The sequence below is a fragment of the Pseudorasbora parva genome, chromosome 4 (assembly GCF_024679245.1).
Source record: "Pseudorasbora parva isolate DD20220531a chromosome 4, ASM2467924v1, whole genome shotgun sequence".
NCBI classification, from domain to species: domain Eukaryota; kingdom Metazoa; phylum Chordata; class Actinopteri; order Cypriniformes; family Gobionidae; genus Pseudorasbora; species Pseudorasbora parva.
This window is the reverse complement of record NC_090175.1, coordinates 9,086,452-9,104,239: the sequence shown is the minus strand read 5'-3', so window position 1 is coordinate 9,104,239 and position 17,788 is coordinate 9,086,452. Positions and strand designations below refer to the sequence as shown.

The window sequence follows — 17,788 nt, the reverse complement described above, 5'->3', positions numbered from 1 at the left end:
CGTGTGAGAGAGTGTGTATGAGAGAGTATGAGAGAGCGTGTGAGAGAGTGTGTATGAGAGAGTATGAGAGAGCGTGTGAGAGAGTGTGTATGAGAGAGTATGAGAGAGCGTGTGAGAGAGTGTGTATGAGAGAGTATGAGAGAGCGTGTGAGAGAGTGTGTATGAGAGAGTATGAGAGAGCGTGTGAGAGAGAGTGTATGAGAGAGTGAGTATGAGAGAGCGTGTGAGAGAGTGTGTATGAGAGAGTATGAGAGAGTGTGTGAGAGAGTGTGTATGAGAGAGTGTGTGAGAGAGTGTGTATGAGAGAGTATAAGAGAGCGTGTGAGAGAGTGTGTATGAGAGAGTATGAGAGAGTGTGTGAGAGAGTGTGTGTGAGAGAGTGTGTGTGAGAGAGTGTGAGTGTACCTGTGCGTGAAGTAAAGGCAGTTTTGGGTGGGTCTCGTCTAAAGGCCCCACATGGAATAGGTTCATTCATCTTTTGCAGTAGAATCACTTCTGTCTTATCCCCGAATATACTGGATCTACACACACACACACACACACACACACAGCAAGGTTGCATTATTTATTTGATCAAATAAATGCAGGCATGATGAGCAGACTTCTTTCAGAAACATTGTATACACTATAAAGTGTTTAAATGGTTGTCAGGACCTTACATTGTTCACATTTAAGGTATTTGAATTCTTTTTAAAGATCCACAGGCTGAAATGGTGTGACTTACAGCTCGCCCATGTCACTGTCCGTCTGAGACAGCAGCTGTCCATCGGCCAAAATACGCTTGATTAGATCCTCATCTGTCAATCAAAGTCATCATCCAATCAACAACCAGCTCTATTCTACTGACACATGCATTAAGTATGTGCTTAAAGGGATAGTTCACTTTAAAATGAATATTCTGTCATCCTTTACTTGCCCTCAAGTTGTTTCTAACCTGTATGAGTTTCTTTCTTCAGCTGAACACAAGGGAAGATATTTTGAAGAATGTGAGTAACCAAACAGTTAACTGGAGCCATTGACTTACATAGTAGGGGAAAAAATACTATGTAAGTCAATGGCTCCAGTTAACTGTTTGGTTACTGACATTCTTCAAAATATCTTCCCTTGTGTTCAGCTGAAGAAAGAAACTCATTCAGGTTAGAAACAACTTGAAAGTAAATGATGAGAGAATTTTCATTTTAAAGTGAACTATCCCTTTAAGTACTGAGTAAACAAGTAATATGCATAAGTACACGGTGGCATTAAAGAGAGAACAGTAAATGTATTGAAGCCAGCCTGTCACCTGAAGAAGAGAAGTATTTGTTCCTGTGGCTGTTGTCACAGATGGTGTCCTCGTCGTCAGGACTGAAGGTGATGTCCACTCCCAGATGTCTGCTGCCCTGACCTCTCTTGAGGCGAGGGGGAAACACCGGCCCCATCTCCACAGACGGATCAGTCAACACATCCGGCCAATCACAGTCAGGAATGCTCCACCTCTGAAGACTGCAGCGGAAGAACAGGGCCAGAGATTCACTCAGTTTCTCTCTCACTCACACACATTCACACTCACTCGCTCACTGACTCACTGACTCACTGATTCGCTCACTCACTGACTGACTGACTGAATGACCGACAGTCCAACTCACTTCGTCACCCACTGACTGACTGACTCACTCACTCACTTACTGACTCACACTCACTCATTCACTCACACACACTCACACTCAGTCAGTCACTCGCTCGCTCGCTCACTCACACACTCACTCACACACACACAAACTCACACTCACTCACTGACTCACTCACTGACTCACTGACTCACTCACACACTCACACACTCACTCACTCACTCACTCACTCACTCACTCACTGACTCACTCACTCACTCACTCACTCACTCACTGACTCACTGACTCACTGACTCACTCACACACTCACTCACTCACTCACTCACTCACTCACTGACTCACTGACTCACTCACTGACTCACTGACTCACTCACTCACTGACTCACTCTCACACACACACTCACTCACACACTCACACACTCACTCACTCACTCACTCACTCACTCACTCACTCACTCACTCACTCACTCACTGACTCACTGACTCACTCACTCACTCACTGACTCACTCACTCACTCACTCACTCACACTCATTTACTCACTCACTCACTCACTGACTTACACACTCACTCACTGACTCACTCACTGACTCACTGACTCACTCACTGACTCACTCACTCATTTACTCACACTGACTCACTCACTCACTGACTCACTGACTCACACCCACTCATTCAGTCAATCACTCACACACACGCACACAGTCATTCAGTCAGTCACTCACTCACTCGCTCACTCACTCACTCACTGACTGACTTGCTCACACACTGACTCACACACTGACTCACTCACTGACTCACTGACTCACTCACTGACTCACTCACTCACTGACTCACTCACTCACTGACTCACTCACTCACTGACTCACTCACTCACTGACTCACTCACTGACTCACTCACTGACTCACTCACTGACTCACTCACTGACTCACTCACTCACTGACTCACTCACTGACTCACTCACTGACTCACTCACTGACTCACTCACTGACTCACTCACTGACTCACTCACTGACTCACTCACTCACTGACTCACTCACTCACTGACTCACTCACCCACTGACTCACTCACCCACTGACTCACTCACTGACTCACTCACTGACTCACTCACTAATTGTTTCTTGTATTGACTCAAAATGAATCACTCAGCATTCATTCATTCATTCATACTTATTAATTCAGTCAGTCATTCATTGACTCTTTGATGCACTTGCAGTCATTTATTCATCCACTCACCAAATTTTATTATCTTACGATTTAATTCTCATTTATTTAAAATCATTTATTTAACCACTCAGTTTTTTTGTTATACTGTTTATTTTATATTTTTTTACCCACCACCCATACATTATTAAACATTGTCAAAAAATAAAAATATACATAAAAAATAAACCCACAAACCCAGTGTTATTTTAGTATTATTTATCTACTCTAGTAGCATCTTTCAATATTTTGACTATATATTTTGTTATATACTATTTATTTTTATATTGTTAAATCTTGATGATTCTTGATACTTTATTGCAGTTAACATATACTTTATTTTCAAGCAACAAAATGCAACTGTTATTGTTTTAGTTTAGGTTTCATTTAAATATAATAATCTTGTTTAATGTAAAGGATGTTTTGCACTCGGCAGGTCTCTTTAATGAGCTGAGTTTAAGTGTGTCTATAACCATGGCAACCTGATGCCACCTCATGCTTACCTCTTAGTGGAAGGAGTGGGCAGGTCAATGTTGGTCTCCTCTGAGTATGTCTGCAGAGAGAGAGAGAGAGAGAGAGAGAGAGAGAGAGAGAGAGAGAGAGAGAGAGAGAGAGAGAGAGAGAGAGAGAGAGAGAGAGAGAGAGACAGCGAGAGAGAGACAGCGAGAGAGAGCGAGAGAGAGCGAGAGAGAGCGAGAGACAGCGAGAGAGAGAGCGAGAGAGAGAGAGAGAGAGAGAGAGATGTTGAGCTATTGTTCTGCAGGAACACAATAGACTCAGGAGGATGTGAGTTTGTATATATCAGCTCATACTGGTGTTCTTCTTGTCTCAGTTTTCAACTCAAACGTCATCATGTTTTTCATTCTAATAGAAACCGGCCTGGAAATGTGGCATTCGGAGACGCCTGTGACAAACTAAACTGCAGCATATGGGCTATAAAGAGGACAAAAAGCACCTTTCAAGATGCAGACATTCATTTCCTAACCATTACATTTAGTTTGTCCTCAGCGCACCAGAGAGAAATAAAATAAATCAGCCATGACTTTGAAAAATATAATGAGAAGGTCTTTGTGGACGTTTCTCTCTGCCTCTGTGTGCAAACAAGGCATTCAGCAAATGCAGGCTGATACACATTTCAATTTGCACCTCATGAAAGGTAGGAGAGAAACACATCTGGGTCTCTGTCAGAATAAATAAAAATACATCTACTTATATTGTATTTTCATTTTGAATAAAAAACAGACCTGCATGAAAGTCCCTCTAGCCGTTCTGATCGCAGTGTTCAGTGACTGAGGTTCAGTTCAGCGGATTGAACTGCAGTCAATCTCACAGACGCCAAAACCATGATATGCCATTTCAATCATAAAGTATTTAATTATTGTTTATATATACCCAGATCAGGACAAAAAAAGACAAAAGACAACATTGCTCAAGAAGTTAATGCTGGTTCTGATAAAAAGGTGTCAGAATAATATTTCATAATGTTATTTCTTATCGGTGTATATATATATATATATATATATATATATATATATATATATATATATATATATATATATATATATATATATATATATATATATATATATATATAAAAATTTCCCCTCTCAATACTGGCAGGAAATGACAATGACTGAAGTGCCCTTGAGCAAGGGACCCAGAATCGTTCCCTGTGTGCCACAGCAAAAAATGGTCTGCTCCGGAAATGTGTCCACGGTTTGCAGTGTGTGTTTGTGTGTGTGTGTGTGTTCAGTACTCCCTTCTCCTAAAGTGTCTGCACTAACTTAGATGGGTTAAATTCAGAGGACAAATTCAGAGAATATCATTTTGGCCTTCACATGTCACTTCACTTCTGTTTGTGTACCAGTGGAGACCACAGTTAAGTACATCATCCGCCAAATTCTAACGTACCTCTCCAGGAATCCCATTCAACATCAGAAAAGAGCTTCCCGTCAACGAGTTATCCAGGAAGTCGTCGATCTCTAGAGACTCCTGGTCCACCTGAGGAGGAAGCTGCTCCACAGAGACCTTAAAAGAGATGAAGCTTTTTAATGGTGATGTCTTCAGTAGTGATGACAGTTCCTTAGTATCGCGTTACTCTAATCTGACTACTTTTTTCGAGTAATGAGTAATCTAACGCGTTACTATTTCCAAACCAGTAATCAGATTAAAGAAACTTATCCAAGTAACTGTGAGTTACTATTTTAGTCCTTTTCCTTAGTACTAAATTTAAATATATATTTTTGCTTTCTTCTTGCGTCTCGGGGAGAGTATTTTTTTCAGGAATCATTTTTTAATTTCAACTTAAACTGTCAGGAGAGACATTGTTGACATTACTGTTAAAAATGCACTTCTGATAAAGTGAGTGTTGGTAAAAACGGTCGTCATTTCTATGTTGAGGCGGCGGGAGTGTTGTCGGAAACTGCTGAATGTAACTAATAAAGTAACTTGTAATCTTATTTCGTTACTTTTAAAATCAAGTAATCTGTAAAGTAACAGTTACTTTTCAAAGGAGTAATCAGTAATCACATTACTTTTTCAAAGTAACTGTGGCAACACTGGTCTTCAGAGCAGGTGATGTGTGTGTGTGTGTGTGTGTGTGTGTGTGTGTGTGTGTGTGTGTGTGTGTGTGTGTGTCTCACCTTACTGCGGCTGAGTCTGAAGAGGCAGAAGACGAGCAGGTAGATGGGATAGACCAGCAGACAGCTCACAAGCCCCGCCCACAGAGTCTCCACATTCACCGAGACCAGCTGAGACACCGGCGTAGAGCTACAGCACACATTCATACAATTCATCAGAACATGAGAATTATGATTTTATGCTTTTTTGAAAGATGTTTCTGCTTGGTGAGCAGGAGACAATTTCTTCAAAAAACTTTATTATCTTAAACTTTTGACCACTAGCATATACATCTGCACCTGCACAATAAAAGACACAAAAGCGTTCAGTATGACAGTAACGTTCACCTGTGGCTATAGGCGACGGTGCCGTACCACACAGCGTTAGCCAGCATGCAGAGGTGCATGAGCAGCGAGCAGCAGGTGAGCCGCTGCAGCCGCGTGAAGGGGCTCCGCGGGGGGCGCTCCCAAAGCGAAAGCCACAGGTGAGACTCACACACCGCCCTCTGCAGCTCCCAGGACAGCAGCCGCGGCCAGTGGCGGAGCTCCGCCTCCTCTGCACACACCAAATACAGGTCAGACAACAGCAAGTTTGGTTTTGCACTGCAAAAAATGCTCTTCTTATTTAGTTTTTAGTTTTTGTTTTTGTTGCCAGTCCAAATATCTAAATATTCTTAAATCAAGATGTATTTACTAGGTAAGTAAAATGACAGGATATTTTTGCTATCAAGTGAGTTTTTGCTTAAAACAAGCAAGATTATCTGCCAATGGGGTAAGAAAAATAACCTTATTTCTGTTCTGGAAAGAAACAAGCATTCAATCAGAAACAAGATTATTTTTCTCAACCCGTCGGCAGATCATTTTGCCTGTTTTAAAGGTGCACTATGTAGTATTTTTGCTGTAAAATATCCAAAAACCACTAAGCCAGTGTTATATATTTTGATAATTGAATAAATTCACTTTTATGTAAAAGTATACACTGTCATAATTTGATTTTTTTGTCCATTTTGACTTTTTGTGATAATTGAATAAATTCACTTTTATGTAATAGTACACACTGTCATAATTTGATTGTTTTGTCCATTTTGACTTTGTAATAATTGAATTAATTCACTTTTATGTAATAGTATACACTGCCATAATTTGATTGTTTTGTCCATTTTGACTTTTTGTGATAATTGAATAAATTCACTTTTATGTAATAGTATACACTGTCATAATTTGATTGTTTTGTCCATTTTGACTTTTTGTGATAATTGAATAAATTCACTTTTATGTAATAGTATACACTGTCATAATTTGATTGTTTTGTCCATTTTGACTTTTTGTGATAATTGAATAAATTCACTTTTATGTAAAAGTATACACTGCCATAATTTGATTGTTTTGTCCATTTTGACTTTTTGTGATAATTGAATAAATTCACTTTTATGTAATAGTATACACTGTCATAATTTGATTTTGTCCATTTTGACTTTTTGTGATAATTGAATAAATTCACTTTTATGTAATAGTATACACTGTCATAATTTGATTTTGTCCATTTTGACTTTTTGTGATAATTGAATAAATTCACTTTTATGTAATAGTACACACTGTCATAATTTGATTGTTTTGTCCATTTTGACTTTTTGTAATAATTGAATAAATTCACTTTTATGTAATAGTATACACTGTCATAATTTGATTGTTTTGTCCATTTTGACTTTTTGTGATAATTGAATAAATTCACTTTTATGTAATAGTATACACTGTCATAATTTGATTGTTTTGTCCATTTTGACTTTGTAATAATTGAATAAATTCACTTTTATGTAATAGTATACACTGCCGTAATTTGATTGTTTTGTCCATTTTGACTTTGTGATAATTGAATAAATTCACTTTTATGTAATAGTATACACTGTCATAATTTGATTGTTTTGTCCATTTTGACTTTGTAATAATTGAATAAATTCACTTTTATGTAATAGTATACACTGCCGTAATTTGATTGTTTTGTCCATTTTGACTTTGTGATAATTGAATAAATTCACTTTTATGTAATAGTATACACTGCCGTAATTTGATTGTTTTGTCCATTTTGACTTTTTGTGATAATTGAATAAATTCACTTTTATGTAATAGTATACACTGCCGTAATTTGATTGTTTTGTCCATTTTGACTTTTTGTGATAATTGAATAAATTCACTTTTATGTAATAGTATACACTGCCGTAATTTGAATGTTTTGTCCATTTTGACTTTTTGTGATAATTGAATAAATTCACTTTTATGTAATAGTATACACTGCCGTAATTTGAATGTTTTGTCCATTTTGACTTTTTGTGATAATTGAATAAATTCACTTTTATGTAATAGTATACACTGTCATAATTTGATTGTTTTGTCTATTTTGACTTTGTGATAATTGAATAAATTCACTTTTATGTAATAGTATACACTGTCATAATTTGATTGTTTTGTCTATTTTGACTTTGTGATAATTGAATAAATTCACTTTTATGTAATAGTATACACTGTCATAATTTGAATGTTTTGTCCATTTTGACTTTTTGTGATAATTGAATAAATTCACTTTTATGTAATAGTATACACTGCCGTAATTTGAATGTTTTGTCCATTTTGACTTTTTGTGATAATTGAATAAATTCACTTTTATGTAATAGTATACACTGCCATAATTTGATTGTTTTGTCTATTTTGACTTTGTGATAATTGAATAAATTCACTTTTATGTAATAGTATACACTGCCGTAATTTGATTGTTTTGTCCATTTTGACTTTGTATTAAATGAATAAATTCACTTTTATGTAATAGTATACACTGTCATAATTTGATTGTTTTGTCTATTTTGACTTTGTAATAATTGAATAAATTCACTTTTATGTAATAGTATACACTGTCATAATTTGATTGTTTTGTCCATTTTGACTTTTTGTGATAATTGAATAAATTCACTTTTATGTAAAAGTATACACTGCCATAATTTGATTGTTTTGTCCATTTTGACTTTTTGTGATAATTGAATAAATTCACTTTTATGTAATAGTATACAGTCATAATTTGATTGTTTTGTCTATTTTGACTTTTTGTGATAATTGAATAAATTCACTTTTATGTAATAGTATACACTGTCATAATTTGATTGTTTTGTCCATTTTGACTTTGTAATAATTGAATAAATTCACTTTTATGTAATAGTACACACTGTCATAATTTGATTGTTTTGTCAATTTTGACTTTGTAATAATTGAATAAATTCACTTTTATGTAATAGTATACACTGTCATAATTTGATTGTTTTGTCCATTTTGACTTTTTGTGATAATTGAATAAATTCACTTTTATGTAAAAGTATACACTGCCATAATTTGATTGTTTTGTCCATTTTGACTTTGTAATAATTGAATAAATTAACTTTTATGTAATAGTATACACTGTCATAATTTGATTGTTTTGTCCATTTTGACTTTGTAATAATTGAATAAATTCACTTTTATGTAATAGTATACACTGCCATTATTTGATTGTTTTGTCTATTTTGACTTTTTGTGATAATTGAATAAATTCACTTTTATGTAATAGTATACACTGTCATAATTTGATTGTTTTGTCCATTTTGACTTTGTAATAATTGAATAAATTCACTTTTATGTAATAGTATACACTGTCATAATTTGATTGTTTTGTCCATTTTGACTTTTTGTGATAATTGAATAACTTCACTTTTATGTAATATTATACACTGTCATAATTTGATTGTTTTGTCCATTTTGACTTTTTGTGATAATTGAATAAATTCACTTTTATGTAATAGTATACACTGTCATAATTTGATTTAGTCTATTTTGACTTTTTGTAATAATTGAATAAATTCACTTTTATGTAATAGTATACACTGTCATAATTTGATTTTGTCCAATTTGACTTTTTGTGATAATTGAATAAATTCACTTTTATGTAATAGTATACACTGCCATAATTTGATTGTTTTGTCTATTTTGACTTTTTGTGATAATTGAATAAATTCACTTTTATGTAATAGTATACACTGTCATAATTTGATTTTGTCTATTTTGACTTTTTGTGATAATTGAATAAATTCACTTTTATGTAATAGTATACACTGTCATAATTTGATTGTTTTGTCTATTTTGACTTTTTGTGATAATTGAATAAATTCACTTTTATGTAATAGTATACACTGTCATAATTTGATTGTTTTGTCTATTTTGACTTTTTGTGATAGTTGAATAAATTCACTTTTATGTAATAGTATACACTGTCATAATTTGATTTTGTCTATTTTGACTTTTTGTGATAATTGAATAAATTCACTTTTATGTAATAGTATACACTGTCATAATTTGATTTTGTCTATTTTGACTTTTTGTGATAATTGAATAAATTCACTTTTATGTAATAGTATACACTGTCATAATTTGATTTTGTCTATTTTGACTTTTTGTGATAATTGAATAAATTCACTTTTATGTATGTCTATTTTGACTTTTTGTGATAATTGAATAAATTCACTTTTATGTAATAGTATACACTGTCATAATTTGATTTTGTCTATTTTGACTTTTTGTGATAATTGAATAAATTCACTTTTATGTAATAGTATACACTGCCATAACTTGATTGTTTTGTCTTTTTGACTTTGTATTAATTTAATAAATTCACTTGTATGTAATAGTATACACTGTCATAATTTGATTGTTTTGTCTATTTTGACTTTTTGTGATAATTGAATAAATTCACTTTTTTGTAATAGTATACACTGTCATAATTTGATTTTGTCCATTTTGACTTTTTGTGATAATTGAATAAATTCACTTTTTTGTAATAGTATACACTGTCATAATTTGATTTTGTCCATTTTGACTTTTTGTGATAATTGAATAAATTCACTTTTATGTAATAGTATACACTGTCATAATTTGATTTTGTCTATTTTGACTTTTTGTGATAATTGAATAAATTCACTTTTATGTAATAGTATACACTGCCGTAATTTGATTGTTTTGTCCATTTTGACTTTGTGATAATTGAATAAATTCACTTTTATGTAATAGTATACACTGCCGTAATTTGATTGTTTTGTCCATTTTGACTTTTTGTGATAATTGAATAAATTCACTTTTATGTAATAGTATACACTGTCATAATTTGATTGTTTTGTCTATTTTGACTTTTTGTGATAATTGAATAAATTCACTTTTATGTAATAGTATACACTGTCATAATTTGATTGTTTTGTCTATTTTGACTTTTTGTGATAATTGAATAAATTCACTTTTATGTAATAGTATACACTGCCATAATTTGATTGTTTTGTCTATTTTGACTTTTTGTGATAATTGAATAAATTCACTTTTATGTAATAGTATACACTGTCATAATTTGATTGTTTTGTCTATTTTGACTTTTTGTGATAATTGAATAAATTCACTTTTATGTAATAGTATACACTGTCATAATTTGATTGTTTTGTCTATTTTGACTTTTTGTGATAATTGAATAAATTCACTTTTATGTAATAGTATACACTGTCATAATTTGATTGTTTTGTCTATTTTGACTTTTTGTGATAGTTGAATAAATTCACTTTTATGTAATAGTATACACTGTCATAATTTGATTTTGTCTATTTTGACTTTTTGTGATAATTGAATAAATTCACTTTTATGTAATAGTATACACTGTCATAATTTGATTTTGTCTATTTTGACTTTTTGTGATAATTGAATAAATTCACTTTTATGTATGTCTATTTTGACTTTTTGTGATAATTGAATAAATTCACTTTTATGTAATAGTATACACTGTCATAATTTGATTTTGTCTATTTTGACTTTTTGTGATAATTGAATAAATTCACTTTTATGTAATAGTATACACTGCCATAACTTGATTGTTTTGTCTATTTTGACTTTGTATTAATTTAATAAATTCACTTGTATGTAATAGTATACACTGTCATAATTTGATTGTTTTGTCTATTTTGACTTTTTGTGATAATTGAATAAATTCACTTTTATGTAATAGTATACACTGTCATAATTTGATTTTGTCTATTTTGACTTTTTGTGATAATTGAATAAATTCACTTTTATGTAATAGTATACACTGCCATAACTTGATTGTTTTGTCTATTTTGACTTTGTATTAATTTAATAAATTCACTTGTATGTAATAGTATACACTGCCATAATTTGATTGTTTTGTCTATTTTGACTTTTTGTGATAATTGAATAAATTCACTTTTATGTAATAGTATACACTGTCATAATTTGATTGTTTTGTCTATTTTGACTTTTTGTGATAATTGAATAAATTCACTTTTTTGTAATAGTATACACTGTCATAATTTGATTTTGTCCATTTTGACTTTTTGTGATAATTGAATAAATTCACTTTTTTGTAATAGTATACACTGTCATAATTTGATTTTGTCCATTTTGACTTTTTGTGATAATTGAATAAATTCACTTTTATGTAATAGTATACACTGTCATAATTTGATTTTGTCTATTTTGACTTTTTGTGATAATTGAATAAATTCACTTTTATGTAATAGTATACACTGTCATAATTTGATTGTTTTGTCTATTTTGACTTTTTGTGATAATTGAATAAATTCACTTTTATGTAATAGTATACACTGTCATAATTTGATTTTGTCTATTTTGACTTTTTGTGATAATTGAATAAATTCACTTTTATATAATAGTATACACTGTCATAATTTGATTTTGTCTATTTTGACTTTGTAATAAATGAATAAATTCACTTTTATGTAATAGTATACACTGTCATAATTTGATTTTGTCTATTTTGACTTTTTTTGATAATTGAATAAATTCACTTTTATGTAATAGTATACACTGTCATAATTTGATTGTTTTGTCTATTTTGACTTTTTGTGATAATTGAATAAATTCACTTTTATGTAATAGTATACACTGCCATAATTTGATTTTGTCCATTTTGACTTTTTGTGATAATTTAATAAATTCACTTGTATGTAATAGTATACACTGTCATAATTTGATTTTGTCTATTTTGACTTTGTAATAATTGAATAAATTCACTTTTATGTAAAAGTATACACTGTCATAATTTGATTTTGTCTATTTTGACTTTTTGTGATAATTGAATAAATTCACTTTTATGTAATAGTATACACTGTCATAATTTGATTTTGTCCATTTTGACTTTTTGTGATAATTGAATAAATTCACTTTTATGTAATAGTATACACTGTCATAATTTGATTTTGTCTATTTTGACTTTTTGTGATAATTGAATAAATTCACTTTTATGTAATAGTACACACTGCCATAACTTGATTGTTTTGTCTATTTTGACTTTGTATTAATTTAATAAATTCACTTGTATGTAATAGTATACACTGTCATAATTTGATTGTTTTGTCTATTTTGACATTTTGTGATAATTGAATAAATTCACTTTTATGTAATAGTATACACTGTCATAATTTGATTGTTTTGTCCATTTTGACTTTGTATTAAATGAATAAATTCACTTTTATGTTATAGTACAGAGTCATAATTTGATTGTTTTGTCTATTTTGACTTTTTGTGATAATTGAATAAATTCACTTTTTTGTAATAGTATACACTGTCATAATTTGATTGTTTTGTCCATTTTGACTTTTTGTGATAATTGAATAAATTCACTTTTATGTAATAGTATACACTGCCATAATTTGATTGTTTTGTCCATTTTGACTTTGTATTAAATGAATAAATTCACTTTTATGTTATAGTACAGAGTCATAATTTGATTGTTTTGTCTATTTTGACTTTTTGTGATAATTGAAAAAATTCACTTTTTTGTAATAGTATACACTGTCATAATTTGATTTTGTCCATTTTGACTTTGTATTAATTTAATAAATTCACTTTTATGTAATAGTATACACTGTCATAATTAGATTTTTTCGTCCATTTTGACTTTTTGTGATAATTGAATAAATTCACTTTTATGTAATAGTATACCCTGTCATAATTTGATTTTGTCCATTATGACTTTTTGTGATAATTGAATAAATTCACTTTTATGTAATAGTATAAACTGTCATAATTTGATTTTGTCCATTATGACTTTTTGTGATAATTGAATAAATTCACTTTTATGTAATAGTATAAACTGTCATAATTTGATTTTGTCTATTTTGACTTTGTGATAATTGAATAAATTCACTTTTATGTAATAGTATACACTGTCATAATTTGATTTTGTCCATTTTGACTTTTTGTGATAATTGAATAAATTCACTTTTATGTAATAGTATACACTGTCATAATTTGATTGTTTTGTCCATTTTGACTTTTTGTGATAATTGAATAAATTCACTTTTATGTAATAGTATACACTGTCATAATTTGATTTTTTTTGTCCATTTTGACTTTTTGTGATAATTGAATAAATTCACTTTTATGTAATAGTATACACTGTCATAATTTGATTGTTTTGTCCATTTTGACTTTTTGTGATAATTGAATAAATTCACTTTTATGTAATAGTACACACTGTCATAATTTGATTGTTTTGTCCATTTTGACTTTTTGTGATAATTGAATAAATTCACTTTTATGTAATAGTATACACTGTCATAATTTGATTTTGTCCATTTTGACTTTTTGTGATAATTGAATAAATTCACTTTTATGTAATAGTATACACTGTCATAATTTGATTGTTTTGTCCATTTTGACTTTGTATTAATTGAATAAATTCACTTTTATGTAATAGTATACACTGTCATAAATTGATTGTTTTGTCCATTTTGACTTTTTGTGATAATTGAATAAATTCACTTTTATGTAATAGTATACACTGTCATAATTTGATTGTTTTGTCCATTTTGACTTTGTATTAATTGAATAAATTCACTTTTATGTAATAGTATACACTGTCATAATTTGATTGTTTTGTCCATTTTGACTTTTTGTGATAATTGAATAAATTCACTTTTATGTAATAGTACACACTGTCATAATTTGATTGTTTTGTCCATTTTGACTTTTTGTGATAATTGAATAAATTCACTTTTATGTAATAGTATACACTGTCATAATTTGATTGTTTGGTCCATTTTGACTTTTTGTGATAATTGAATAAATTCACTTTTATGTAATAGTATACACTGTCATAATTTGATTTTGTCCATTTTGACTTTGTGATAATTGAATAAATTCACTTTTATGTAATAGTATACACTGTCATAATTTGATTTTGTCCATTTTGACTTTTTGTGATAATTGAATAAATTCACTTGTATGTAATAGTATACACTGTCATAATTTGATTGTTTTGTCCATTTTGACTTTTTGTGATAATTGAATAAATTCACTTTTATGTAATAGTATACACTGTCATAATTTGATTTTGTCCATTTTGACTTTGTGATAATTGAATAAATTCACTTTTATGTAATAGTATACACTGTCATAATTTGATTTTGTCCATTTTGACTTTTTGTGATAATTGAATAAATTCACTTTTATGTAATAGTACACACTGTCATAATTTGATTGTTTTGTCCATTTTGACTGTTTGTGATAATTGAATAAATTCACTTTTATGTAATAGTATACACTGTCATAATTTGATTGTTTTGTCCATTTGGACTTTTTGTGATAATTGAATAAATTCACTTTTATGTAATAGTATACACTGTCATAATTTGATTTTGTCCATTTTTACTTTTAGTGATAATTGAATAAATTCACTTTTATGTAATAGTATACACTGTCATAATTTGATTTTGTCCATTTTTACTTTTTGTGATAATTGAATAAATTCATTTTTGTGTAATAGTACACACTGTCATAATTTGATTTTGTCAATTTTGACTTTTTGTGATAATTGAAAAAATTCACTTTTATGTAATAGTATACACTGTCATAATTTGATTGTTTTGTCTATTTTGACTTTTTGTGATAGTTGAATAAATTCACTTTTATGTAATAGTATACACTGTCATAATTTGATTTTGTCTATTTTGACTTTTTGTGATAATTGAATAAATTCACTTTTATGTAATAGTATACACTGTCATAATTTGATTTTGTCTATTTTGACTTTTTGTGATAATTGAATAAATTCACTTTTATGTAATAGTATACACTGTCATAATTTGATTTTGTCTATTTTGACTTTTTGTGATAATTGAATAAATTCACTTTTATGTAATAGTATACACTGTCATAATTTGATTTTGTCTATTTTGACTTTTTGTGATAATTGAATAAATTCACTTTTATGTATGTCTATTTTGACTTTTTGTGATAATTGAATAAATTCACTTTTATGTAATAGTATACACTGTCATAATTTGATTTTGTCTATTTTGACTTTTTGTGATAATTGAATAAATTCACTTTTATGTAATAGTATACACTGCCATAATTTGATTGTTTTGTCTATTTTGACTTTGTATTAATTTAATAAATTCACTTGTATGTAATAGTATACACTGCCATAATTTGATTGTTTTGTCCATTTTGACTTTGTAATAATTGAATAAATTCACTTGTATGTAATAGTATACACTGCCATAATTTGATTGTTTTGTCCATTTTGACTTTGTAATAATTGAATAAATTCACTTTTATGTAATAGTATACACTGCCATAATTTGATTGTTTTGTCCATTTTGACTTTGTATTAATTTAATAAATTCACTTGTATGTAATAGTATACACTGCCATAATTTGATTGTTTTGTCCATTTTGACTTTGTAATAATTGAATAAATTCACTTTTATGTAATAGTATACACTGCCATAATTTGATTGTTTTGTCTATTTTGACTTTTTGTGATAGTTGAATAAATTCACTTTTATGTAATAGTATACACTGCCATAATTTGATTGTTTTGTCCATTTTGACTTTGTATTAATTTAATAAATTCACTTTTATGTAATATTATACACTGTCATAATTTGATTTTGTCTATTTTGACTTTGTAATAATTGAATAAATTCACTTTTATGTAATAGTATACACTGTCATAATTTGATTTTGTCCATTTTGACTTTTTGTGATAATTGAATAAATTCACTTTTATGTAATAGTATACACTGTCATAATTTGATTTTGTCTATTTTGACTTTTTGTGATAATTGAATAAATTCACTTTTATGTAATAGTATACACTGCCATAACTTGATTGTTTTGTCTATTTTGACTTTGTATTAATTTAATAAATTCACTTGTATGTAATAGTATACACTGTCATAATTTGATTGTTTTGTCTATTTTGACTTTTTGTGATAATTGAATAAATTCACTTTTATGTAATAGTATACACTGTCATAATTTGATTGTTTTGTCCATTTTGACTTTGTATTAAATGAATAAATTCACTTTTATGTTATAGTACAGAGTCATAATTTGATTGTTTTGTCTATTTTGACTTTTTGTGATAATTGAATAAATTCACTTTTTTGTAATAGTATACACTGTCATAATTTGATTTTGTCCATTTTGACTTTTTGTGATAATTGAATAAATTCACTTTTATGTAATAGTATACACTGCCATAATTTGATTGTTTTGTCCGTTTTAACTTTGTAATAATTGAATAAATTCACTTTTATGTAATAGTATACACTGCCATAATTTGATTGTTTTGTCCGTTTTGACTTTGTAATAATTGAATAAATTCACTTTTATGTAATAGTATACACTGCCATAATTTGATTGTTTTGTCCGTTTTGACTTTGTAATAATTGAATAAATTCACTTTTATGTAATAGTATACACTGTCATAATTTGATTGTTTTGTCCATTTTGACTTTGTAATAATTGAATAAATTCACTTTTATGTAATAGTATACACTGTCATAATTTGATTGTTTTGTCCATTTGGACTTTTTGTGATAATTGAATAAATTCACTTTTATGTAATAGTATACACTGTCATAATTTGATTTTGTCCATTTTGACTTTTTGTGATAATTGAATAAATTCACTTTTATGTAATAGTATACACTGCCATAATTTGATTGTTTTGTCCGTTTTAACTTTGTAATAATTGAATAAATTCACTTTTATGTAATAGTATACACTGCCATAATTTGATTGTTTTGTCCGCTTTTACTTTGTAATAATTGAATAAATTCACTTTTATGTAATAGTATACACTGCCATAATTTGATTGTTTTGTCCGTTTTGACTTTGTAATAATTGAATAAATTCACTTTTATGTAATAGTATACACTGTCATAATTTGATTGTTTTGTCCATTTGGACTTTTTGTGATAATTGAATAAATTCACTTTTATGTAATAGTATACACTGTCATAATTTGATTTTGT

The 17,788-nt window shown here is 29.5% G+C and overlaps 1 protein-coding gene across 1 annotated transcript in view; it reads right to left on the bottom strand.

The window, feature by feature from the left end:
- The window catches only part of pkd1a (polycystic kidney disease 1a), a 139,218-nt gene that overhangs the window by 19,507 nt on the left and 101,923 nt on the right, over window positions 1–17,788 (bottom strand). Inside the window, exons 31-37 of the mRNA XM_067440787.1 lie at window positions 5,778–5,985; window positions 5,454–5,580; window positions 4,723–4,839; window positions 3,315–3,364; window positions 1,283–1,482; window positions 725–797; window positions 406–521 (exon numbers count right to left, since the gene is read on the bottom strand). Coding sequence (XP_067296888.1) covers window positions 406–521; window positions 725–797; window positions 1,283–1,482; window positions 3,315–3,364; window positions 4,723–4,839; window positions 5,454–5,580; window positions 5,778–5,985 — 891 coding nt within the window. The remainder of the gene's footprint in view (window positions 1–405; window positions 522–724; window positions 798–1,282; window positions 1,483–3,314; window positions 3,365–4,722; window positions 4,840–5,453; window positions 5,581–5,777; window positions 5,986–17,788) is intronic.